The sequence below is a fragment of the Oncorhynchus gorbuscha genome, unplaced genomic scaffold (genome assembly GCF_021184085.1).
Source record: "Oncorhynchus gorbuscha isolate QuinsamMale2020 ecotype Even-year unplaced genomic scaffold, OgorEven_v1.0 Un_scaffold_141:::fragment_3, whole genome shotgun sequence".
NCBI classification, from domain to species: Eukaryota; Metazoa; Chordata; class Actinopteri; order Salmoniformes; family Salmonidae; genus Oncorhynchus; species Oncorhynchus gorbuscha.
Genome location: NW_025744684.1, coordinates 468696 through 496268, shown reverse-complemented (window position 1 = coordinate 496268; position 27573 = coordinate 468696). Strand labels below are relative to the sequence as shown.

General features: G+C 43.6%; 1 protein-coding gene across 3 annotated transcripts; it reads left to right on the top strand.

The window, feature by feature from the left end:
• LOC124017062 (nuclear receptor ROR-gamma-like) lies at positions 1 to 26224 on the top strand. Of its 3 annotated transcripts, XM_046332439.1 has the most exons (12): positions 2 to 600; positions 4189 to 4218; positions 7414 to 7443; positions 18929 to 19014; positions 19138 to 19279; positions 19440 to 19766; positions 19871 to 20106; positions 20665 to 20797; positions 21688 to 21795; positions 22450 to 22560; positions 23148 to 23257; positions 25098 to 26224. In XM_046332439.1, the coding sequence occupies exons 1-12, from the start codon at positions 540 to 542 to the stop codon at positions 25254 to 25256; spliced, it is 1533 nt and encodes a 510-aa protein (XP_046188395.1). In that variant the 5' UTR covers positions 2 to 539; the 3' UTR covers positions 25257 to 26224. The 3 variants fall into 3 exon arrangements, with proteins under 3 accessions (XP_046188396.1, XP_046188395.1, XP_046188397.1); XM_046332440.1 differs by lacking the exon at positions 7414 to 7443 and having other exon boundaries at positions 1 to 600; XM_046332441.1 differs by lacking the exons at positions 2 to 600; positions 4189 to 4218 and adding an exon at positions 5274 to 5449.
• The last annotated feature ends 1349 nt before the right edge of the window (positions 26225 to 27573 follow it).

The following is a 27573-nucleotide window of genomic DNA, read 5'->3' as shown; positions in this document are numbered from 1 at the left end:
AGAATAAAGACCGACCCGCTGCAACAAACAAACGGCCGTGAGTTATTACATAAATCCTGGTGACATAACCTCTGAGCGGAGCTCGGGCCGACAGCCAGGGCGCAAAGAGCAAGCGGGTTGAAACCGGAGTAGCCTGAACTGCTTGTACAAGGAAGTTCGTTGAAAAAATGAAGTTGGCTGATATTATCCTCACGTGAAGACAACACGGAATATGGAGAGAGAGTGACAACAGAAAATGACAAAGACGTTGTCAGAGTAAATGAGCGTACTGACTCGAACAGAGATGGTAGTGCATGTTTTATAGCGCATGCGCCTTCCCTGCCTCTAGGACAGCAGGTAGTTCTATATATTTAGAATTAAAGATCCAAAGTTTGTGAAGTTATTTATGTTGCATTGCATACTAAGTGCATATCAAAACGCGCGGTAGAATAGACAATAAAAAGGGGTGTGTAGACACGCTTGTCCCAGGAGTGTGAAGTGGCGTAGTGTGTGTCAGAGCCAGGTGCAAGCACACGCAGTTTGTTTTGACCGGGGGAGTTATGGAATATGAGGAGCCCGAATCACCCGAACACATCACTACAGAAGAACCAATCAAAAGAGGTGAGATATATTATCTTGATTATTGATAGGCTAGGCCTAGTGTATTCATGTGTAGTCGTGGTAGGCTAGGCCTAGTCTATTCAGTCATTTACATTTCACAATGTAAATTATTTGCAGATGCAACTATTTGTGTTTTAGCTATACATTGTGGATTGGGTGAAATGAAAAGGTCACAGGTTAGCATTATAAATTAATGCACATTTAAAGGTGAATGCATGTGTATGTGTGCACATTGCAATATACTCGTGTGTGTGTGTGTGTGTGTGTGTGTGTGTGTGTGTGTGTGTGTGTGTGTGTGTGTGTGTGTGTGTGTGTGTGTGTGTGTGTGTGTGTGTGTGTGTGTGTGTGTGTGTGTGTGTGTGCGTGGATGCACATGTATGCACACACACACACAGACACACGTGTTTGCCAGTCTATAGCATTGACATTGGTATTCAGTCACTGTCCCCTTCTCCCTCTCCTCCCCATCACCCTGTCCCCTTCTCCCTCTCCTCCCCATCACCCTGTCCCCTTCTCCCTCTCCTCCCAAATCACCCTGTCCCCTTCTCCCTCTCCTCCCCCATCACCCTGTCCCCTTCTCCCTCTCCTCCCCCATCACCCTGTCCCCTCCTTTAAGAGAGCCTCATTCTAATGCTTATCTCTCCCCTTTCTCCTCCCGTTTCTCTCTATCTTTAGCTCCTTCTCTCTTTTTATCTCTTATCTATCCCCGTCACTATGTCTCTCTCTTACACATTAGTTGTCTTGTTCTCTCTCTCTTACCCCCCTCACTCTGTCTTTGTCAGATCACCAAGGCTCCCTCCCTCCAAGTTCTTTCTCTGCCTTCCCCCTCACATCCTGCCTCATTCACTCTCCCTCCTCCCATCTTCCCTATTCCCCTCTCTTTTTCTTCTTACCCCATTCACTCTCCTCCCCTTCCTCTCTACCTCCTCCCTCTCCCTCCCCCTCTCTCATTAACTCACCTCTCTTCTGCTGTCCAGCTGATGGTGTAACTCTCCTTGAGGGTAAACATGGCAGTAATCCTCTATAAAACCAGGGATTAGCTCTTAACTGTGTGGGCCTGTTTTGGGCCTGCTGCATTTGCCAGCACTACACAGTCTAAAATCAAACCATGGCTTCCAACTTAGATTCCTTCAGTCTCTATCACACGTACTCCATACGTCATTCATTACATGACGTCATCCAACAGGCCTAAACCACAGGTGTCAGACTCATTCTATGGTGGGCCGAGTGTCTGTGGGTTTTAACTTCTCCCTTGTACTTGATTAAACAATGAAGGTCACTGATTAGTTAGAAGCTCCCCTCACCTGGTTGTCTACTCTAGGTCTTAATTGGACACAAATTGAAATTCAATAACAAGAACCAGCAGACACTGGGCTCTCCATGGAGTGAGATGGACACCTCAGCTAAATATAGGCTACAGACTTAGATTGATATTTTCATCTTTATTCCCTAAATTGAACCAGGTCTGGCTGAGAGGGTGCACTGATACAAATATCCTGCAATGATGCCGCAGTTGTCCTCTAGATACTTATCTGGCTTTAGAACACATTCAAACCCTTTCTCACGGTGCCGTGACACTGCATATTACTCTCTCCGTTACTCATTGACAGGACATCATGATAGCTATACAGTTATGCACCAGAGAGCTACTCTCTTCTATACTGTGTACATACAAACACGCACACACACACACTCACACACACATAAATGCACCAGCAGTCACTCCCTTATTACATCACATTATGTGTGGAGTGTGTGTGTAACATGCAGCGGTTATCTCTGTGTGTGTTCTTCTGTCACTCTCCAGCCTGCAGCTGCTATATCTCCATACAGAGTAGGATAGAGAGACGGGGAGAAGGGAAACCCTTGGAAACCGCTTTTGATTAAATAGCGCCGCCTAAATCTTAGCAAGACTTCCATTGTCAGATAAAGCATTGATTGAAAAAGACAGAATGCTGCTGTTTGATTCGATTGAGAGAGCAAGGGAGATAGACAGATAAGGAGAGAAAGAGAGCGACAGAGAGAGATAACATGGGTTGGTATTGATGCTGACAGACCAGTCTTTCTGAAAAGTAGAGCACATTGAGGAGTGAGAAGAAGATAGCGGTTTCCATTTCCTTCATGTTGGTCTTGTGTAACATGGCCTCTTAGTCCCCACACTGTGGTTTGGGCTGATACTCAGTGGCATGGGTCAGGTGTCACTGCAGTTCTCACTGGAATCAGATCATTAGCACTTAGGTTTAGGATTTAGTTTAGTTTGGAATCACATGAAATTGACTCATGATCCGACAGCATGGCTGACGTTCTTAGTCCACTGAAGGTTGAAAAGCGACGCAAATCCTTTCTTTTTGTGTACAATCGCAAACGGCAGTGTGTGTGTGTGTCTCCGCGTTTTCTGACTCTAAGTGTGTATGTTTTCTGTGTGTGTGTCAAGTGCTCTGCTCTCACCAGACCTCTGTGTTCTGCTTATGAAGCAAATGTGATTTGATGAGGAGGGGAAACAGAGGGAAGCAGTGACAGCCACAGCAGACCTTCTCTATCCCAGACACAAAGACCCAGGCTACCTCTGCCTCTGTCTGCCTCCACCCAGTGATGCTTATCTCCCCTGCCCTCTCTCAACACACACGCACACACACTAAAAATACACACCTCTGCTTGGAAACAACCCACATACACACATACACACACCCAGTCTAATATGAACTTTCTCACAATTGTGGTCAGAAAGCTAGACTCCCACCTTCCTCCACTATAACTGTGTCTGTCTTTTACTCACCAAGGTGTGTGTGTATAAATATGTGTGTGTGTGTCTGTGTGTGTGTCTGCGTGTGCCTGAGAGAGAGTTCAAACTCCATCCACACTCTGCTTGTGTCAGCTCCTACTCTCCCAACTGTCTCTTTCTCAAGGCTCTTCCACACCAATTAATTTCATACAACAATTTAATACAACAGACACACATGTGCGCAGAGGCCCAGCATCATCCTGGCATAGACTCAGTCCTCTGTTGTGTCAGAGAGACATAGACTCAGTCCTCTGTTGTGTCAGAGAGACATAGACTCAGTCCTCTGTTGTGTCAGAGAGACATAGACTCAGTCCTCTGTTGTGTCAGAGAGACATAGACTCAGTCCTCTGTTGTGTCAGAGAGACATAGACTCAGTCCTCCTCTGTTATTTTTACTTGAAATGTAACCTTTATTTAACTAGGCAAGTCAGTTAAGAACAAATTAATATTTACAATGGCGGCCTACACCGGCCAAGACCGGACGACGCTGGGCCAATTGTGCGCCACCCTATGGAACTCCCAATCACGGCCGGTTGTGATACAGCCTGGAATCGAACCAGGGTGTCTGTAGTGACGCCTCAAGCACTGAGATGCAGTGCCTTAGACGGCTGCGCCTCTCGGGAGCCCTATTGTTATTGCCAGAGAAACATAGACTCAGTCCTCCTCTGTCAGAGAGACTGAAATGAGCCCAGTTGGGATGATGTGGGACATGGGGCTGAAGCTACAGTAGAGCATTGAACTAAGATGTGAGAGAGGAAGTGTGTCTTGTGATTAAGCAGCATTTAACTTGTCTTTTCTTTACTACAGGAGACACTGTGTCCAAGAAGACTCATTTGAGTAAGTGTTTGTGTTTGTGTGTGTGTTTGGTTATGTGTCAACATGCCTGTCTGTTCATGCCCATCTGTTATGTGTGTGCTAGATATATGAGCATGCAGTGTGGTTATGCCAGGATCGCTAGTATTTGTACACGTTTGCACCTGTGCTGAAACACACACACACACACACACACACACACACACACACACACACACACACACACACACACACACACACACACACACACACACACACACACACACACACACACACACACACACACACACACACACACACACACACACACACACACACACACACACACACACACACACACACACACACACACACACACACACACAGGTTTCTCTGTGGTTCCAACATCAACATTATAGCTCTGTTATGCACCTGTGGTACTTTGTATAGACAGTATTCTCCTGTTTGCTGGATTTAGGTTTGGAGATAAACTCTATATTGGTATTCTGGCATCTGGATGCAGATGGTATCAGATAGCATCTCCTTCACATGTGGTGGTGTTTGGGCTGTGTCTGCTCCTGACTACAACACACCTGTTAGTTTTGAGTGTAGGGATAACATTGAAAAATGTCTGGTTGGTTTTCATGATACTAGTTTTCACTTTGAATAATAATCAGATCGATGATGGGATGTGTATCATCAGAAAGCTCTCTCTTTATTGGCTGTTTCAGATGTCAGTCCATACTCAATTGACTAGTTAGGCTGTCACTCTGTGCTGTGGCTACAGTCCAATCCTCTCGACGTGTTAGAGAAGTACAGTATATGTCCTTTCATGCCAATAAATCTTTTTTGTGTTTCAATGTATATTTGAGGGAGATAGACTGGTGGGTACAGAGAGTGGTTAAGGCTTTGAGGGTGACTAGGTGAGGCGGTTACGCACAACAAAGAATGGGAAAAAAGTACCGTATGAAAAGAGAGAGAGCGAAAGGGGAAAGGCCCTCTGTCTTTCACACGCACTGTGTGATTGACAGAGCGCTTCAGCAGTGACTAGCGGAGACTCTGAGGCCTAACCATGCTGTAGGCGCACTAAGATAGTCACTCAGCAAGAGAAAGGACAGACAGAGAGAGAAGAGAGGAGAGAGAGAGAGAGAGAGATCAAGACAGTGACAATTTGACAGTGATTGTGAATTGAGGGTGACAACAAGAAAGAGAGAGAGAAATAGAGTTTGTGAAAGTGGGACAAGAAGACTGAGAAGTGGAGTGAAGATGATGCGAGGTAGGAGTGATGGCCTTGATTTAATGTGTGTTACTCGGTACAGTACCGTTTCTCTGTGTGTGTGAGAGAGAGAGAGTGTATACTGTACTGTAGCCTACATTTGAAGTATGTTTGTTTGGCTTTTTTTCGTCCCCCATTCTCCTTCCGTATTCCTCCAACTCTTCAAGTACAGCAACAGCAATGTATCCGCTCACAGTCATATTCATTTCTAAACTCAAAACATGATCATGTAAATAGATTTTCCAGAATGATTATAGTGCACTGTGTTTCAGCCTGTTGGCATGTCCAACATCCTCACCAGATCCTGGTCCTGTTTCTTTCCAAAACCTCCAACAACTTGACTCTGTAGCTGCTCTTCAAGTTTACATTTGACATTTGAGTCATTTAGCAGACGCTCTTATCCAGAGCCACTTACAGGAGCAATCAGGGTTAAGTGTCTTGCTCAAGGGACAGATTGTTCACCGAGTCGGCTTGGGGATTTGAACAAGTGGTTAAGAACCCACACGAGAACTACCACTCACACAGTCTGTAATGTGACACACGAGAACTACCACTCACACAGTCTGTAATGTAACACACTAGAACTACCACTCACACAGTCTGTGATGTAACACACTAGAACTACCACTCACACAGTCTGTGATGTAACACACTAGAACTACCACTCACACAGTCTGTGATGTGACACACGAGAACTACCACTCACACAGTCTGTAATGTGACACACCACTCACACAGTCTGTGATGTAACACACGAGAACTACCACTCACACAGAGAACTACCACTCACACAGTCTGTGATGTGACACACGAGAACTACCACTCACACAGTCTGTGATGTGACACACGAGAACTACCACTCACACAGTCTGTGATGTGAACACGAGAACTACCACTCACACAGTCTGTGATGTAACACACGAGAACTACCACTCACACAGTCTGTGATGTGACACACGAGAACTACCACTCACACAGTCTGTAATGTGACACACGAGAACTACCACTCACACAGTCTGTGATGTGACACACGAGAACTACCACTCACACAGTCTGTGATGTAACACACTACCACTCACACAGTCTGTGAGAACTACCACTCACACAGTCTGTGATGTGACACACGAGAACTACCACTCACACAGTCTGTGATGTGACACACGAGAACTACCACTCACACAGTCTGTGATGTGACACACGAGAACTACCACTCACACAGTATGTGATGTGACACACGAGAACTACCACTCACACAGTCTGTGATGTGACACAAGAGAACTGCCACTCACATAGTCTGTAATGTGACACAAGAGAGAGGAACAGGGACTGTGTAGGCAGACGGGGAGAGAGGGATAGTGAGTTTGGCATGAGACTGTACTGTGTTGTGAGATGGTCCTCTTAGAGCATCCCCTGCACCAGTTTCTATTTACGCATCCATATGGCGCCATAGGGACTGTGTAGACACTCAGTCCTCTGTTGTGTCAGAGACACATAGACTCAGTCCTCTGTTGTGTCAGAGAGATATAGACTCAGTCCTCCTCTGTTATTTTTACTTGAAATGTAACCTTTATTTAACTAGGCAAGTCAGTTAAGAACAAATGATTATTTATAATGGCGGCCTACACCGGCCAAGACCGGACGACGCTGGGCCAATTGTGCGCCGCCCTATGGAACTCCCAATCACGGCCGGTTGTGATACAGCCTGGAATCGAACCAGGGTGTCTGTAGTGACGCCTCAAGCACTGAGATGCAGTGCCTTAAACGGCTGCGCCTCTCGGGAGCCCTATTGTTATTGCCAGAGAAACATAGACTCAGTCCTCCTCTGTCAGAGAGACAGAAATGAGCCCAGTTGGGATGATAAGGGACACGGGGCTGAAGCTACAGTAGAGCATTGAACTAAGATGTGAGAGAGGAAGTGTTTCTTGTGTTCAAGCAGAATTTAACTTGTCTTTTCTTTACTACAGGAGACACTGTGTCCAAGAAGACTCATTTGAGTAAGTGTTTGTGTTTGTGTGTGTTTGGTTATGTGTCAACATGCCTGTCTGTTCATGCCCATGTGTTATGTGTGTGCTAGATATATGAGCATGCAGTGTGGTTATGCCAGGATCGCTAGTATTTGCACACGTTAGCACCTGTGCTGAAACACACACACACACACACACACACACACACACACACACACACACACACACACACACACACACACACACACACACACACACACACACACACACACACACACACACACACACACACACACACACACACACACACACACACACACACACACACACACACACACACACACACACACACACACACACACACACCGTAGCACAGCTGCCCCTCTGTGGTTGGTGCCTCAGTGTGTGTATGTGTTAGTGTGATATACACTGAGTGTACAAAACATTACCAGGTGAAAGCTACCAACCCTTATGTCACTTGTCAAATCCACCTCTATCAGTGTAGATTTATGGGAGGAAGGATTCTTAAGCCCTGAGACATGGATTGTGTGTGTGTCATTCAGAGGGCGAATGGGCATGTTAAAATATTTAATTGCCTTTGAACGGAGTATGGTAGTAGGTGCCTGGTGCACCGGTTTGTGTCAAGAACTGCATCACAGCTGGGTTTTTCACACTCATCAGTTTCCCGTGTGTATCAAGAATGGACCACCACCCGAAGGACATCCAGACAACTTGGCACAAGTTAGCATTGGAGTCAATATGGGCCAGCATCCCTGTGGAATGCATTTGACACCTTGTAGAGCCCATGCCCCGACGAATTGAGGCTGTTCTGAGGGCAAAGGGGGTGCAACTCAATATTAGGAAGGTGTTCTGAATGTTTTGTACACTCAGTATATATCTCCTGTGTGTTTGTCACTGAATATAACATGCTGCAGATGTCATTTGTAATATTACACACACTGGGTTCTAATTTTAATGTCAAAGAAGGAGAGGCTTCACCTTTGCTCCTAAACCCGGTTAGAATAATTAACACAACTGTAGACTGTTTTACAATGATGACATTACTTAAATACAACAGTGAACATTTCTGCATTTTGAATCTTTCATTTTTCTCTGAGAGTGGCCCACCACCATAGCCATATAGGCTTGGTTCAGGCGGCGTTCTCCATTCACAAACAGTCTGCTGATGCTTCTGGGGGATTCCTGTTCAGATTGATGTTCTCTTACTTCAAAAGACTTTCCTTACGCTTTTGGGCGTACAGACAGCTGCACACACATACACACTTCCAAAGCACCTCACTTTACTTCAAAGAGTTGATACCAAAATCTGAAGTAACACATTCACCCCAAACATGACAAATGAAAGAGAGCAGTCACACAGTCACACGGTCACACACCCATCAACATTACTTGGTTTACCTCACAACTCATTATTGTTCCCCTTGGATTCAGTCTGGGGTTCAAAACAGCCTTTCTAAAATGCTTATGTTGAAATACGTAAGCTGCCTTTGTTATTGATTGTGAAGATTTCAGTTATTTTACTTACTAGACAGCATGGTATTACTCAGAAATGACACTTTCCAAAATAACTATTCAGATGCTCCACTCAAAACAAATTCAGTGTGATGGTTATCATTTAATTTAAGATATAGTCTTCAAGCTTGTCATGTAGAGAATTCTCATGCCAATACTGTAAAAAAACAGTGTTATTTATCTAGGATTATCTTGCATAAAAATGTTGTTTTACACTATCTCTCAAAGCGCTTTCAATTGTATAGCTTCCACATCCACTTTCAATATAGCACCCATCTGGGTGATGCACAACTTCCATTTTGAGGCATACTGTCCCCCCATCAGCTATCACCGCTCAATAACCTACCAATAACAAATACCTTACATTAAATCGGTCTCAAACAGCACAATAAACCTTGAAAAATACCTGAAATTAAATGTGTCTTAAATTCCAGAGATTCCTTTACTAATTAAGTTATATTAGTATTATAAATATGTTATAGCACAATGTTTTAATTGTAAAGCATTAAGAGCTTTATATATTTAGCTTTATATTAATATATATATTTCTTAGTCTCAGATGTTTCATTTAAAGTAATTTCATTCTAATTATGACATTTGCTTCTATATTTTGTAATATTTCATATTAAGGTTTGTCAAATGTGGAATTGATTCATTTATAGCAAATTGTTCAATATCTACCAAGAAGTAAGTAACGTTAAGGATCAATAATCACTCAAAATATATTTACATTTATAGCTATTTTATTCTTTGATCATATTTAATAAACTTTTCTTATTCCCTTTGTAACATTTTATAGTCAAATTTGTCCAAATACTGCCTGTCAAAAAATAAGAAATCTATTCATATTTATATGAATAAAAATCATATCAAGTAATTGTTATCTAGACCAACATTTTTTGACAGAAAAACCTGATGCCTTATTTTAGGTTGAAACATGTCAGTGTGCCATCGATTAGATTTGAGATTTTATTTCAAAGTATTCACACAATGTTCCAATGTTATCTCAAGTAAATCTCTTACTCTTGAAGGATAACCGTATGCCCCGTGTTCTCTTTGTCATGCATCTGTATGTTGGAGGGTGTAATTTAGCAGGGTGTTTCCGGTGGAGGAAAGTTGAGGTTTTTCGTCCGTTTACAGAGCAAAATGCAGAATGCTGACAGGGGACTTTATACAAAGACAATGGAAAGGTGCTGAATGGCAGTCGCTGCTCAGAGATATTCAACCCCTTGTGAAGGCCAATGGAAAGGTGCTGAATGGCACTCATTTACACATTTACATTTAAGTCATTTAGCAGACGCTCTTATCCAGAGCGACTTACAAATTGGTGCGTTCACCTTATGACATCCAGTGGAGCAGTCACTTTAAAATAGTGCATCTAAATCTTTTAAGGGGGGGTGAGAAGGATTATTTTATCCTATCCTAGGTATTCCTTAAAGAGGCGGGGTTTCAGGTGTCTCCGGAAGGTGGTGATTGACTCCGCTGTCCTGGCGTCGTGAGGGAGTTTGTTCCACCATTGGGGGGCCAGAGCAGCGAACAGTTTTGACTGGGCTGAGCGGGAACTGTACTTCCTCAGTGGTAGGGAGGCGAGCAGGCCAGAGGTGGATGAACGCAGTGCCCTTGTTTGGGTGTAGGGCCTGATCAGAGCCTGGAGGTACTGAGGTGCCGTTCCCCTCACAGCTCCGTAGGCAAGCACCATGGTCTTGTAGCGGATGCGAGCTTCAACTGGAAGCCAGTGGAGAGAGCGGAGGAGCGGGGTGACGTGAGAGAACTTGGGAAGGTTGAACACCAGACGGGCTTCAACCCCTTGTGAAGGCCAATGGGAAGGTGCTGAATGGCACTCGCTGCTCAGAGATATTCAACCCCTTGTGAAGGCCAATGGGAAGGTGCTGAATGGCACTCGCTGCTCAGAGATATTCAACCCCTTTTGAAAGACAATGGGAAGGTGCTGAATGGCACTCGCTGCTCAGAGATATTCAACCCCTTGTGAAGGCCAATGGGAAGGTGCTGAATGGCACTCGCTGCTCAGAGATATTCAACCCCTTGTGAAGGCCAATGGGAAGGTGCTGAAAGGCACTCGCTGCTCAGAGATATTCAACCCCTTGTGAAAGACAATGGAAAGGTGCTGAATGGCACTCGCTGCTCAGAGATATTCAACCCCTTGTGAAAGACAATGGAAAGGTGCTGAATGGCACTCGCTGCTCAGAGATATTCAACCCCTTGTGAAGGCCAATGGAAAGGTACTGAATGGCACTCGCTGCTCAGAGATATTCAACCCCTTGTGAAAGACAATGGAAAGGTGCTGAATGTCACTCGCTGCTCAGAGATATTCAACCCCTTGTGATGCCAATGGAAAGGTACTGAATGGCACTCGCTGCTCAAAGATATTCAACCCCTTGTGATGCCAATGGAAAGGTGCTGAATGGCACTCGCTGCTCAGAGATATTCAACCCCTTGTGATGCCAATGGAAAGGTACTGAATGGCACTCGCTGCTCAAAGATATTCAACCCCTTGTGAAAGCCAATGGACATTTTATATAAAAGGCCATTTTTTGTTAGGCTGCATAGCCTCTGATAGTGGCTTTCTACTGCCCTTCTGCATTAGCTCAATGAACGTAGTCGTGGAAACCATCACAACCTCACTGTATTTGATTTGACTCTCTTTATGTATAATACAGGGCCTTCAGAAAGTATTCACACCACATGTTGTTGTGTTACAGCCTAAATTCAAAATGGATTCAAGTAAGATGTCTTTTCACTGTCCTACATACAATACCCAATAAAGTCAAAGTTTAAGACATTTTTACAAATGAATTAAAATGAAAATCTGAAGTGTCTTAAGTCAAGTATACAACCTATTTGTTATGACAAGCCTAAATAAGTTCATGAGTAATGATTTGCTTAACAAGTCATATAATAAGTTGCATCGACTCACTCTGTGTACAATAATAGTGTTTAACATGTTTTTTGAATGACTACCTCATCTCTGTACCCCTCACATATAATTATCTGTAAGGTCCCTCAGCCGAGCAGTGAATTTCAAATACAGATTTCACCACAAAGACCAGGAAGGTTTTCCAAGTATTGACTCATGGGTGTGAATACTTACAGTTGAAGTCGGAAGTTTACATACACTTACGTTGCAGTCATTAAAACTAGTTTTTCAACTGCTCCACAAATTTCTTATTAACAAACTATAGTTTTGGCAAGTCCGTTAGGACATCTACTTTGTGCATGACACAAGTAATTTTTCCAACAATTGTTTACAGACAGATTATTTAACTTATAATTCACTGTATCATAATTCCAGTTGGTCAGAAGTTTACATACACTAAATTGACTGTGCCTTTAAACAGCTTGGAAAATTCCAGAAAATGATGTCATGGCTTTAGAAGCTTTTGATTGGCTAATTGACATAATTTGAGTCAATTGGAGGTGTACCTGTGAATGTGTTTCAAGGCCTACCTTCAAACTCAGTGCCTCTCTTGACTTCATGGGAAAATCCAAAGAAATCAGCCAAGACCTCAGAAAATTATTGTAGACCTCCACAAGTCTGGTTCATCCTTGAGAACAATTTACAAATGCGTGAAGTTACCACGTTCATCTGTACAAACAATAGTACGCAAGTATAAACACCATGGGACCATGCAGCCGTCATGCCGCTCAGGAAGGAGACGCATTCTGTCTCCTAGAGATGAACGTACTTTGGTGCAAAAATTGCAAATCAATCCCAGAATTGATTTGCACTTATGATGATGCTGAAGGAATCAAGTACAAAAGTATCTATATCCACAGTAAAAACGAGTCCTATATCGACATAACCTGAAAGGTCGCTCAGCAAGGAAGAAGCCACTGCTGCAAAACTGCCATAAAAAAGCCAGACTACGGTTTACAACTGCACATGGGGACAAAGATGGTACTTTTTGGAGAAATGACCTCTGGTCTGATGAAACAAAAATAGTACTGTTTGGCTATAATGACCATCATTATGTTTGGAGGAAAAAGGGGGAGGCTTGCAAGCCGAAGAACACCATCCTTCACGCACGTGGGTGGCAGCCTCATGTTGTGGGGGTGCTTTGCTGCAGGAGGGACTGGTGCACTTCACAAAATATATGGCATCATGAGCAAGGGAAATGATGAGGACATATTGAAGCAACATCTCAAGATATCAGTCAGGATGTTAAAGCTTGGTCACAAATGGGTCTTCCAAATGGACAATGACTCCAAGCATACTTCCAAAGTTGTGGCAAAATGGCTTAAGGACAACAAAGTCAAGGTATTGGAGTGGCCATCACAAAGCCCTGACCTCAATCCTATAGAACATTTGTGGGCAGAACTGAAAAAGTGTGTGCGAGCAAGGAGGCCTACAAACCTGACTCAGTTACACCAGCTCTGTCAGGAGGAATTGGCCAGAATTCACCCAACTTATTGTGGGAAGTTTGTGGAAGGCTACATGAAACGTTTGACCCAAGTTAAGCAATTTAAAGGCAATGCTACCAAATACTAATTGAGTGTATGTGAACGTCTGACCCACAGGGAATGTGATGAAAGAAATAGAAGCTGAAAGAAATAATTCTCTAATATTATTCTGATATTTTACATTCTTAAATAAAGTGGTGATCCTAACTGACCTAAGACCGGAAATTTTTATTAGGATTAAATGTCATGAAGTTTGAAAAACTGAGTTTAAATGTATTTGGCTAAGGTGTATGTAAACTTCTGACTTCAACTGTATGTAAATGAGATATTTCTCTATTGCATTTCCCTCAAAATTGCAAGAATTTCTGAAAACATATTTACATGTTGTCAACATGGGGTATTGTGTGTTGAATTAGGCTGTAACACAACCAAATGTGGAATAAGTCAAGGGTTATGAATGAACCTTTATTTAATGAGGCAAGTAGGTTAAGAACAAATTCTTATTTACAATGATGGCCTACCAAACGGCAAAAGGCCTCCTACGGGGATGGGGGCTGGGATTAAAAATAATAAATAAATATAATATAAATATAGGACAAAACACACGTCACGACAAGAGAGACAACACAACACTACATGAAGAGAGACCCAAGGCAGCAACACATGACAACAACATGGTAGCAGCATAACATGGTAGCAGCACAAAACATGGTACAACCATTATTGGGCACAAACAACAGCACAAAGGGCAAGAAGGTAGAGCCAACAATACATCACGCAAAGCAGTCACAACTATCAGTAAGAGTGTCCATGACTGAGTATTTGAATGAAGAGATTGAGATAAAACTGTCCCGTTTGAGTGTTTGTTGCAGCTCATTGCAGTGGCTAGCTAGAGCAAACTGAAAAGAGGAGCAACCCAGGGATGTGTGTGCTTTGGGGACCTTTAACAGAATGTGACTGGCAGAACTGGTGTTGTATGTGGAGGATGAGGGCTGCAGTAGGTATCTCAGGTAGGGGGGGAGTGAGGCCTAAGAGGGTTTTATAAATAAGCATCAACCAGTGGGTCTTGCGACGGGTAAACAGGGATGACCAGTTTACAGAGGAGTATAGATAGCAGTGATGTGTCCTATAAGGAGCATTGGTGGCAAATCTGATGGCCGAATGGTAAAGACCATCTAGCCGTTCGAGAGCACCTTTACCTGCCGATCTATACATTATTTATCTGTGGACTAGTGTTGCATAACATTTATCTCGCTCACTCTCTCTACAGTATTTCTTGCTCTCCCTCGTTATCCCCACTCTCCCTCTCTCCTTATGAGTCACTTCTCTCTCGCTCACTGTTACTCTCATCTTCTATTATCTCCTCTCTCTCCCGCTTTTCTTTCTTAATTTAGATCAGTAATTCCCTCTCTTTTCTGTATCTGGCCTATAGCTGGTTCGGATAAAGAGATCAGGGATGGGATGAGGGGGGACTGAGAACTCAGTGTCAATAGTATCATTTCAGTAACTGTCGACACCATATCATCATTTACTACACTGAGGGGAGATTGAAAAGTCAAGTAAAGGTTGAGAACAGTAACATGGATCCACCTGCCATCCCTTGACGAGCTGCTGTTTGTTAGTGTGTAGGATGTCCCAGGCCCATAGTGCCGTAGCAGACACTACCATGGTGACTAGTCAGAGGAGACAGAAGTGTAAGAGGTCATGTTTTATTAGCTAGCTGCCATCGCTCCTCATCCGTTCCACCACTGGTGCTATCAACAGATGTGAAGGAGGCTGGGTAAATGACGGCTCTGATGAAGTTGGAGCCAGGTGAGCTGTTAGCCAGGTTAGCAGTTAGCCAGGTCAGCAGTTAGCCAGGTGAGCTGTTAGCCAGGTTAGCTGTTGATCTTAACTAGATGGGTAGGGCTGCCTGGGGTAGATATGCCTGTAACAGTTAAAGATAGGGCTGCTGTGCACATCACAGAAGATCACTGACTGGTCTAGGTGATGGAGATCTATAGATATATTTGAGAGAGAGATTTATCTAGAGGCCTGTGGTCTGTGTAGGTGGAGAGATATGAGAATAAAGGACACATAGAGGAAATCGATCAATATCAGCAATGTGGCTTCAGAATAAGATGAAGAAAGAGAATAGAGCGATAGAGGGTGAGTTTGAGAGATAGGGACCGAGATGGAAACACAGTTTGCTGTGGCAGTTGCAAATTATTCCTAAGTGTTTTCAATCATCAATGATCTAATGAGGAGATGAGTCCACATCCCACACCATATGTTGTCTATGGTATTGCTGATCCTCATACAGCCCTGCAGTACATACTGGTCCTCAATCCCAAATGAATGGAAAAGATAGAAACATACATGTGTGTATGTGCGTCAACAGTGAAAGGTTGTGGGTCAGGTTGGTTTCCTGTTGTTTGAGGTTGAGAATCAGAACTGAGAGAGAAAAAAACAGAGACCACTGACACTCTCTCTCTCTCTTTTAGCTCTCTCTCTCTCTCTTGCTCTCTCTCTCTCTTGCTCTCTCTCTCTTTTAGCTCTCTCTCTTTAGCTCTCTCTTGCTCTCTCTCTCTTTGCCTCTCTCTCTCTTTAGCTCTCTCTCTTTAGCTCTCTCTTGCTCTCTCTCTCTTTAGCTCTCTCTCTCTTTTAGCTCTCTCTCTCTCTCTTGCTCTATCTCTTTAGCTCTCTCTCTCTTTAGCTCTCTCTCTTTAGCTCTCTCTTGCTCTCTCTCTCTTTAGCTCTCTCTCTCTCTTTAGCTCTCTCTCTTTAGCTCTCTCTTGCTCTCTCTCTCTATAGCTCTCTCTCTTGCTCTCTCTCTCTCTTTAGCTCTCTCTCTCTTTAGCTCTCTCTCTCTCTTGCTCTCTCTTTAGCTCTCTCTCTCTCTTGCTCTCTCTCTCTTTAGCTCTCTCTCTCTTTAGCTCTCTCTTGCTCTCTCTCTCTATAGCTCTCTCTCTTGCTCTCTCTCTCTTTAGCTCTCTCTCTCTTTAGCTCTCTCTCTTAGCTCTCTCTCTCTTTAGCTCTCTCTCTCTTTAGCTCTCTCTCTCTTTAGCTCTCTCTGTCTCTTGCTTTCTCTCTCTTTAGCTCTCTCTCTCTCTTGCGCTCTCTCTCTTGCTCTCTCTCTTTAGCTCTCTCTCTCTTTAGCTCTCTCTCTCTCTTGCTCTCTCTCTCTATACAGTTTTGCAGGCAGTCACTCTACTTGTTTTATCTACCCACCCATCAATTCTGTCTATCCACTTTCCCATTAACATTCTCACACAATTAGCCAGTCTTCATGAAGTGTTGTTCAGTTGTTTTACTGTATATAGACAATACCATGCATGCAGTCTTTAGTGGTTATATCAGATGTGCAGTTCCTGTGTTTATCAGATGTGCAGTTTAGTGTGTATTCTATCAGATGTGCAGTATAGTGATGTTTTCTATCAGATGTGCAGTATAGTGTGTTTATATCAGATGTGCAGTTTGTGTATTATATCAGATGTGCAGTTTAGTGTGTATTATATCAGATGTGCAGTATAGTGTGTATTATATCAGATGTGCAGTTTAGTCAGATGTGCAGTATGTATTATATCAGATGTGCAGTTTAGTGTGTATTCTATCAGATGTGCAGTTTAGTGTGTATTATATCAGATGTGCAGTTTGTGTATTATATCAGTGTGCAGTATTATATCAGTATAGTGTGTATTATATCAGATTTTAGTGTGCAGTATAGTGTGTATTATATCAGATGTATTATATCAGATGTGCAGTTTAGTGTGTATTATATCAGATGTGCAGTTTAGTGTGTATTATATCAGATGTGCAGTTTAGTGTGTTTTATATCAGATGTGCAGTTTAGTGTGTATTATATCAGATGTGCAGTTTAGTGTGTATTATATCAGATGTGCAGTTTAGTGTGTATTATATCAGATGTGCAGTTTAGTGTGTATTATATCAGATGTGCAGTTTAGTGTGTATTATATCAGATGTATTATATCAGATGTGCAGTTTAGTGTGTATTATATCAGTGTGTTTATTATATCAGATGTGCAGGGGGTTTCTCAGTTTCACCGCTGACTGACCTCTTACGGCCTCTGGGAGATTCCTGTGGCACCTGAAAAGAGGGCACAAACACTTGACACACTGACACACACACACACATTTCACACAATTAATTACTGTACTGTAAACACAAGGGATTGTCTCACCGCTTGACAAACTAACTTACACACACAACATAAAGAAAGACAAACACTCTTCCTGAACTCTAAAATCACGACAGAATAGCGTATTTATTTTCATATGTTCTGACTGTAATAATGTATGATTTGTTGAGTGATGAGGAGGGGGGAGGAAGAGGGTGGGGGGGGGGGGATGGACATTCCTGGCAGTGTCAACCAAGATGAAAGACTCTTACTGGCAGCACTATCCTTTATGAGACAGATAGAGAGAGAGGGATGGAGAGAGCGAGAGGTGAGATGAAAGAAGGATAGTCAGAGCAAAAGAGAAGCCAGTTAACCACTTGAAAAGACTGAGGTTGACACCTTCACCTCCTCCTCCTCTCTCCATTCGCAAATATTCCCCCTCTACTGTTGTCTCTCTTCTGTCTGTCGCTGTGTATTTGATGTCATTCGGTTCATTTATAACAATGTAAGAAATGCTAATGAGAGGAAAACAGAGTGTTCATTCTTTCACTCTGATTGCAAAGTTTTATGACAAACAAGCAAATTGTCTCTTTTTAAACCCTGTATTATTGTAACAAAGTTGCAGTATGTGTGTTTGTGTGTGTTCATGTGAAGTGTTGATTTGTTAGGGGAATGGTCAAACCTCAATGGGATAGATATACTGACATACCTGAACACACACAACGCAGGTGTCACGTAATCAGGTGTCACGTACACAGACCAAAAACCCCTTTTCCACTCCATATTTGTGGTCAACCAACTTTCTCAGTCTGATTTTGTGTTAATGTTACCTCTCTGCAGTCTAGGTTTCTCTTTCCCCTTCCTGCCCTCAATTCTCTTTACCATAATCTATATTTCACTTTCTCTTCTCCCCCTAAGTCTTCCCTAAGTCTTCCCTAAGTCTCCCAAGTCTCCCCAAGTCTCCCCAAGTCCCCCTAAGTCTCCCTAAGTCTCCCTAAGTCTCCCTAAGTCTCCCTAAGTCTCCCCAAGTCTCCCCAAGTCTCCCCAAGTCCCCCTAAGTCTCCCCAAGTCTCCCCAAGTCTCCCCAAGTCTCCCCAAGTCTCCCCAAGTCCCCCAAGTCTAAGTCCCCCTAAGTCCCCCTAAGTCCCCCTAAGTCTCCCTAAGTCCCCCTAAGTCCCCCTAAGTCTCCTTGATAGACAGTTCTGAATGGGCTCACACTGTAGTTCTGAAAGATCTGGGTTTGGACATTGGCTACATTGGCTCTGCTGGCCAACGTAGTCCACATGTGTTTGTGTTACTGTGAACTGTAATGTGTGTGTGTTAACTGTAATGTGTGTGTTAAATGTATTGTGTTACTGTTAACTGTAATGTGTGTGTTAACTGTATTGTGTTACTGTTAACTGTAATGTGTGTGAACTGTAATGTGTGTGTTATTGTGCGTGTAGCTCAGATTGAGGTGATTCCCTGTAAGATCTGTGGTGATAAATCATCAGGAGTTCACTATGGAGTCATCACCTGCGAGGGCTGCAAGGTGAGACTGCAGCACTACACACCTAATTTCTCTCTGACCAAGCAGACATAACTAACCGTGTGGTCAGATGACATATTTCCAGTGATTTCATTGGTTATGTCAATGGTCCTCTCTCCCTCTCAGGGTTTTTACCGGCGTAGCCAGCTGCCGTCCGTGTCCTACTCCTGTTCCAGACAGAGTAACTGTCCTATAGACAGAGCCAGCCGCAACCGCTGCCAAAGCTGCCGACTGCAGAAGTGTGTGACCCAGGGCATGAGCCGGGATGGTGAGACACGCACACACATAAAAAAAGATGTCTCCTGGTAAAGTAAAGGTTGAATAAATACACACTTTTCATGTCAATTTACTTATTTTGTATTTATTTATTTAACCTTATATGAGGGTAATTCAACTCAACTCCACCACAAACTGTTTTGTTTCCCCAGCGGTGAAGTTTGGTCGGATGTCAAAACGTCAGCGGGAGTCTCTGAATGCCGAGGTGGAGAGACACCGTCAGCAGCAGCAGCAGCAGCATCTCCAGGCAGAGGCCCAACTCGCCCTGCCCTACCCCAGCAAGGCATGCCGTTTCCGGACACCCCACCTGCTCCAGGCCCCGGCTCCGGCCTACTCCTTCCCTGGAGAGCCAGAGCTGCCACCCTGCCCGACAGATGTGCTCCCCTACCTGGTGTGCTCCCCAGGCGAGTCCCAGGCTCCAGGTCTGGCCTACCAGGGCTCCTGTGTGTCTCCTGGTAGTGGGCACTCAGACGAAAGAGGTAAGGCAGTGGATACATACTGTACACACACTCGAAACACATAATCAGACCAGCACTGTTTAATATCTATTACCCCTTCCTCCTTCTCACTCCGTCTTCTTCAGGGTTCGACTCCCGTCAGCCGTCTCCTGACCAGACGACAGGGATGGGAATTAGATCGTATGACCCAGAAGACCCTTACTGCCCTTACCCCCCCTCCCACTCCCTGCTACACATAGAGGAGCTGTGTGACAGTATCGTGCGGTCCCATAGGGACACCAGTCAGTTCAGACTAGAGGAACTACAGGCTCTGAGATGGAAGTTGTTCAGCAGAGAGGAGATCCATGCCTACCAGAGCAAGGTACTGTACCATCACATCACTGGTCTCTTATAAATCATCAGTCAGTCGTCAGTAATAAATAACAGTTTCATTAATAAGTTAAAAGAAGTCTGACCCCTGAAATCAAGTTTTTCATTTTATTTTTTATTTGACCTTTATTTAACTAGTCAGTTAAGAACAAATTCTGATTTTCAATGACGGCCTAGGAACAGTGGGTAACTGCCTTGTTCAGTGGCAGAACTACAGATGTTTGCCTAGTCAGCTCGTGGACTTGATCTTGCAACCTTTCAGTTACTAGTACAATGCTCTAACCACTAGGCTACCTGCCACACCAGATGTGAAGGCATCTTGTCTCTCTCTTCTCCTTCTCACCTCTTTTTGGTATTCCTGCTCCCCTCACATTTCTCTTTTTCTCTTGTTTCTCCCTCCCTCCCTCCCTCCCTCCCTCCCTCCCTCCCTCCCTCCCTCCCTCCCTCCCTCCCTCCCTCCCTCCCTCCCTCCCTCCCTCCCTCCCTCCCTCCCTCCCTCCCTCCCTCCCTCCCTCCCTCCCTCCCTCCCTCCCTCCCTCCCTGTCTCCAGTCAGTAGATGAGATGTGGCAGCACTGTGCCGTGAGGCTGACTGAAGCGGTACAGTACGTGGTGGAGTTTGCCAAAAGCATCCCAGGGTTCCGTGGGCTTGGACAGAACGACCAGATCACCCTGCTCAAGACTGGTGAGCCGAATCCACCTGTCAATCACTACTTACTACACTGTCCTCTCTCAAGAAAAGTATTCCTGTAAGAAGTGCACATTGCCATTATTAAACATTCTTCACCCTCTCTCTCTCTCTCTCTCTCTCTCTCTCTCTCTCTCCTCTCTCTCTCTCCCCTCCATCTCTCTCTCTACCCACGATCTCTCTCTCTCTCCATCTCTCTCTCTCTCCATCTCTCTCTCTCCCCTCCATCTCTCTCTCTACCCACCATCTCTCTCTCTCGCTCCCTCTCTCCCTCTCTCTCTCTCCCCTCCATCTCTCTCTCTACCCACCATCTCTCTCTCTCTCCATCTCTCCCTCTCCCCTCCATCTCTCTCTCTACCCACCATCTCTCTCTCTCTCCATCTCTCTCTCTCTCTCTCCATCTCTCTCTCTCCCCTCCATCTCTCTCTCTACCCACCATCTCTCTCTCTCTGTCTCCATCTCTCCATCTCTCTCCCCTCCATCTCTCTCTCTACCCACCATCTCTCTCTCTCGCTCCCTCTCTCCCTCTCTCCATCTCTCCATCTCTCTCTCTACCCACCATCTCTCTCTCTCACTCCCTCTCTCCATCTCTCTCTCCCCTCCATCTCTCTCTCTACCCACCATCTCTCTCTCTCTCTCTCTCCCTCTCTCCATCTCTCCATCTCTCTCTCTCCCCTCCATCTCTCTCTCTCTACCCACCATCTCTCTCTCTCTCTCTCTCTCTCTCTCTCTCTCTCTCTCTCTCTCTCTCTCTCTCTCTCTCTCTCTCTCTCTCTCTCCTCTCTCTCTCTCTCTCTCTACCCACCATCTCTCTGTCTCTCTCCCCTCTATCTCTCTCTCTACCCACCATCTCTCTCTCACTCCCTCTCTCCATCTCTCTCTCTCAGGATCGATGGAGGTGGTTCTGGTTAGAATGAGCAGGTGTTTTAACACAGAGAACAGCACCGTCTTCTTCGATGGGAAGTTTGGCAGCACTGAACTTTTCAAGTCTCTGGGTTAGTCCATTGGTTCCTAGTCTTAGCTGTTGAATGGATGCTACACTGCCCTCCATAATTATTGGGACATTGAAGGATTTTTTATTCTTATGGCTCTATACTCCAAAAGTTTGGATTTGAAATCAAACAATGACTGAGGTTAAAGTGCAAATGGTCAGCTTTAATTTGAGGGTACATACCACCCTCATTTTAGGGGACCAAAATGATTGGGACGAATTCACTTATATATGTATTGAAATATCAAAAAGTTAAGTATTTGGTCCCATATTCATAGCACGCAATGATTACATCAAGCTTGTGACTCAAAACATTTATTGGATGCATTTGCTGTTTGTTTTGGTTGTGTTTCAGATTATTTTGTGCCCAATAGAAATGAATGGTAAATAATGCTTTGTGTCATTTTGGAGTCACTTTTATTGTAAAGAATAGAATATGTTTGCTGACACTTCTACGTTAATGTGGAGGCTGTATGATATTTGTGTGTCTAACCTTCTGAACTTTAACTTCAAATACAAACTTTTGGAGTATAGAGCCAAAATATATTTTTTAAATCCTTCACTGTCCCAATAATTACGGAGGACACAATCTCATATTAACTTTGCCAATTGGTTCCTAGTCTTAGTGATGCTAACTCTGCTAACTGTGTTGTTCCAGGCTGTGGTGATCTGATGGTGGCGGTGTTTGACTTCGCTCACAGAATGTGTGCCCTGAGACTGACTGAGCAGCAGATGGCTCTCTTCAGCTCACTGGTGCTCATTAACCCCGGTAAGACACACAAATGTACACACATTCTGTAAAATGATACTGCAGATAATCTTAGTACAATAAAGTTATAGATCAGCAAAGTCACAGATCCGTAAAGTCACAGATCCGTAAAGCCATATATCCATAAAGTCATAGATCCGTAAAGCCATATATCCATAAAGTCATAGATCCGTAAAGCCATATATCCATAAAGTCATAGATCCGTAAAGCCATATATCCATAAAGTCATAGATCCGTAAAGCCATATATCCATAAAGTCATAGATCCGTAAAGCCATATATCCATAAAGTCATAGATCCGTAAAGCCATATATCCATAAAGTCATAGATCCGTAGTCATATATCCATAAAGTCATAGTCATAGATCCATAAAGTCATAGTCATAGATCCATGGAGTCATAGTCATAGATCCATAAAGTCATAGATCCATAAAGTCATAGTCATAGATCCATGGAGTCATAGTCATAGATCCATACAGTCATAGATCTGTAAAGTCATAGAACATAATAAGCTGATTAATGTTATAAAATGTTATATTTTATCTCTTTTAATCTTTTTTTGTGTGTATTTTTGTTTGTATATGTGTAGATCGCCCCTGTCTTGAGGATAGAGGCAGAGTACATAGAATGAGAAGAGACTTGGAGGAATGCCTCAGCCACATGCTACGCAGAGACAACCAGGAGAGCCTTCAGCACAAGGTAACATACACAGGCACTTGCACATACACGCACACACACAAGCACTTGCACATAAATACGTGCACACACACTCATTCATTTAAGTTTGAGGGAGTAGTGAGTGGAGAGCATTACCAGTGGTGTAAAGTACTTAAGTAAAAATACTTTAAAGTACAACTTAAGTAGTTTTTTGGGGTATCTGTACTTTACTTTTCTATTTTTGTCAACTTTTACTTTTACTTCACTACATTCCTAAAGAAAATAATGTACTTTTTACTCCATACATTTTCCCTGATACCCAAAAGTACTCGTTACATTTTGACAGGTAAATGTTCCAATTCACACACTTATCACGAGAACATCCCTGGTCATCCCTATTGCCTTTGATCTGGCGGGCTCCCTAAACACAAATGCTCCATTTGTAAATGATGTCTGAGTGTTGGAGTGTGCCCCTGGCTATCTGTAAATGATGTCTGAGTGTTGGAGTGTGCCCCTGGCTAGCTGTAAATGATGTCTGAGTGTTGGAGTGTGCCCCTGGCTATCTGTAAATGATGTCTGAGTGTTGGAGTGTGCCCCTGGCTAGCTGTAAATGATGTCTGAGTGTTGGAGTGTGCCCCTGGCTAGCTGTAAATGATGTCTGAGTGTTGGAGTGTGCCCCTGGCTAGCTGTAAATGATGTCTGAGTGTTGGAGTGTGCCCCTGGCTAGCTGTAAATGGTGTCTGAGTGTTGGAGTGTGCCCCTGGCTAGCTGTAAATGGTGTCTGAGTGTTGGAGTGTGCCCCTGGCTAGCTGTAAATGGTGTCTGAGTGTTGGAGTGTGCCCCTGGCTAGCTGTAAATGGTGTCTGAGTGTTGGAGTGTGCCCCTGGCTAGCTGTAAATGGTGTCTGAGTGTTGGAGTGTGCCCCTGGCTATCTGTAAATGTAAGATGTAATGTAAATGATGTCTGAGTGTTGGAGTGTGCCCCTGGCTATCTGTAAATGATGTCTGAGTGTTGGAGTGTGCCCCTGGCTAGCTGTAAATGATGTCTGAGTGTTGGAGTTTGCCCCTGACTAGCTGTAAATGATGTCTGAGTGTTGGAGTGTGCCCCTGGCTAGCTGTAAATGATGTCTGAGTGTTGGAGTGTGCCCCTGGCTAGCTGTAAATGATGTCTGAGTGTTGGAGTGTGCCCCTGACTAGCTGTAAATGATGTCTGAGTGTTGGAGTGTGCCCCTGACTAGCTGTAAATGATGTCTGAGTGTTGGAGTGTGCCCCTGACTAGCTGTAAATGATGTCTGAGTGTTGGAGTGTGCCCCTGACTAGCTGTAAATGATGTCTGAGTGTTGGAGTGTGCCCCTGGCTAGCTGTAAATGATGTCTGAGTGTTGGAGTGTGTCCCTGACTAGCTGTAAATGGTGTCTGAGTGTTGGAGTGTGCCCCTGACTAGCTGTAAATGATGTCTGAGTGTTGGAGTGTGCCCCTGACTAGCTGTAAATGATGTCTGAGTGTTGGAGTGTGCCCCTGGCTATCTGTAAATGATGTCTGAGTGTTGGAGTGTGCCCCTGGCTATCTGTAAATGATGTCTGAGTGTTGGAGTGTGCCCCTGGCTAGCTGTAAATGGTTTTTATGTTGCCATCTGGTTTGCTTAATATAAGGACATTGAAATGGTTTCTTCTTTTACTTTTGATACCTAAGAACATTTGAGCAATTCCATTTACTTTTGATACTTGGGTATATTTTTAATTATACTTTTGGACTTTTACTCAAGTAGTATTTTACTGGGTGACATTTGAGTACTTTTTCCACCACTGGTGTTTACCCTCTATGACATCACTGGACAGTGTGTAGAACTGTCATTGACAAGCTGTGTGTGTGTGATGTCCCCAGCTCTACCAGAAGGTGTCAGTGTTGCGGTCTCTGTGCAGTCTTCATGTGGAGAAGCTGCACTGGTTCAGCCAGCGCTACCCGCTCACCGTCCACTCTGTCTTCCCTCCTCTATACAAGGAGCTGTTCACCTCTGACCTGCCTTCTGTGGACTCCCTGTGAACTCCCTCTGAACTGCACTGTACATGTTGACAGATAATTAGACAAAGAAACATGCATACAGAAGTAGACAGACACGCACACAAACACACACAGACACACAAACACACACAGACACACAAACACACACAGACACACAAACACTCAGAGACACAGACACACAAACTTAGACACACAGAGACACAGACACATAAGAATGCATTGATAACATGAGAGGAAATTACTTTGAATGCCTCACTTGTTGAATATTTTTTTTTTCATTTCAGAGAGCAATGATTTGATTTGATGATTATTTCAGGAGCCTATTAGTGATTGGACATTGAAGCGATTTTCATGCAAAAAAATGTTTTATAGATTGTTGTTTTGTTTTTCCTTTTTGAGAATGTTATTTCGTCCTTGAGATGATGTTATTTTGACTCAGAGCGGCTGTTGTGACTGTATCCAGACCAGTTGCTAGCTGGTATAAATGACCATATTTAGATGATCTCTATGAAATCTAATAGGTGTTTTCTGAGTTGTTTTTAAATGTGTGACTTTACAGAGTTGGCTTACCCATCAGACTGAGTACCTGAGCTATAGCCCATAGGCCCCATGCTTCAGGAGCCAAACACACAGTCAAGTATATAGCTCGTCTTCTCAATGAACTGTGTGTAGATCGAATTTGACCAACAATCCTATCTGTCTCTATCGAGTTTTAAAAGAGACTGTGTGTTGCATTAAAACAGAGTCAGAAATCCTAGACAGGCAGAAATGTAAATATGAGCATCTATAGAACATATAGAACGTAGATGCTGGGTAATATTGCTGTAGTACTACAGTATGAAGGCATTTGAATGACTAACTTTGAGCATGACTGTTATTGTAAACTTGTCAGATTTGTTGCTTTAACATTCTCTCTGTTAGTTTGTCTCCTAAGTGTTACCATGGTGATTCCCATTGAAAAGGCTTCCAATAAACTGCTGATATGATTTAAAAAATGAGTGGTGTTCCTGTATTGTCTGTTTTCCCAATGTACAAAATAGGATGTTTAATTGCATGCCAGGAAGGGAGAGAGCTCAGTGCATGCAGCTGCACACTGGTAGAATGTACATGTTTTAACGACACATCTATGATAAAACACACACAGACATTCCTGCTTTGAGCCATCCTCAACAGTGTGTGTGTTTGATTCATAGACTACCCAATGAGCTGAGTGTGTTCTATCGACATCTGTGTGTATCAGCAGTGTGCGGATGTCTGTTTTTCTTGTATGACTTCACCTTCGGTACCTTGTAGCTGAAAGTAGCCTAACTGGATGTGGGTACAGGACACCACTTCTTAACTGTGTGTGAGAGTGGCAATGGCTGACACTCAGCTGAGCTTCGTTGTGTGTATGGGAAGACTTTTGTTCTGTCTAAAACTGCCTGTTTTGGGAAAATAAGTAATGAATGTATTTATGTATGGATGCCTTTGTTCGTCGTCTATCTCTGTTGAAACCAATCAATCCTTCTACAGGGAAGATGTTGATTGGTGTAAGACTCTGGTTGTCCACCAGAGGTCAAAATGTCCTTCTTCTTAGTTGTCCTGGCGTGTATGGGCTGTTTTCAGAGCAGATTTTCAGATGCAGCAATGATTGTCTGAGATGCGATTTTCTCCTTCTCACCTTGTGACTTTAGTCAGAGTTTGAAGCACTTTACACGTGCAGCTGCAGACTGGCAGTATCGTGGTCTGGTATAATATAATATAATGTTTACATACCCTACATGACTCATCTCATATGTACAGTGGGGCAAAAAAGTATTTAGTCAGCCACCAATTGTGCAAGTTCTCCCACTTAAAAAGATGAGAGAGGCTTGTCATTTTCATCATAGGTACACTTCAACTATGACAGACAAAATTAGAAAAAGAAATCCAGAAAATCACATTGTAGGATTTTTAATGAATTCATTTGAAAATTATGGTGGAAAATAAGTATTTGGTCACCAACAAACAAACAGGATTTCTGGCTCTCACAGACCTGTAACTTCTTATTTAAGAGGCTCCTCTGTCCTCCACTCGTTACCTGTATAAAAGACACCTGTCCACAACCTCAAACAGTCACACTCCAAACTCCACTATGGCCAAGACCAAAGAGCTGTCAAAGGACACCAGAAACAAAATTGTAGATCTGCACCAGGCTGGGAAGACTGAATCTGCAATAGGTAAGCAGCTCGGTTTGAAGAAATCAACTGTGGGAGCAATTATTAGGAAATGGAAGACATACAAGACCACTGATAATCTCCCTCGATCTGAGGCTCTACGCAAGATCTCACCCCATGGGATCAAAATGATCACAAGAACG

What these genes read in the sequence shown, in the direction of transcription:
- LOC124017062 (XM_046332439.1), top strand. Translation starts at nt 540, where the DNA reads ATGGAATATGAGGAGCCCGAATCACCCGAACACATCACTACAGAAGAA. An exon ending in GTCCAAGAAGACTCATTTGA is followed by an intron (nt 4,219 to 7,413) that starts GTAAGTGTTTGT and finishes TCTTTACTACAG; the next exon opens with GAGACACTGTGTCCAAGAAG. An exon ending in ACTGGTGCTCATTAACCCCG is followed by an intron (nt 22,561 to 23,147) that starts GTAAGACACACA and finishes GTATATGTGTAG; the next exon opens with ATCGCCCCTGTCTTGAGGAT.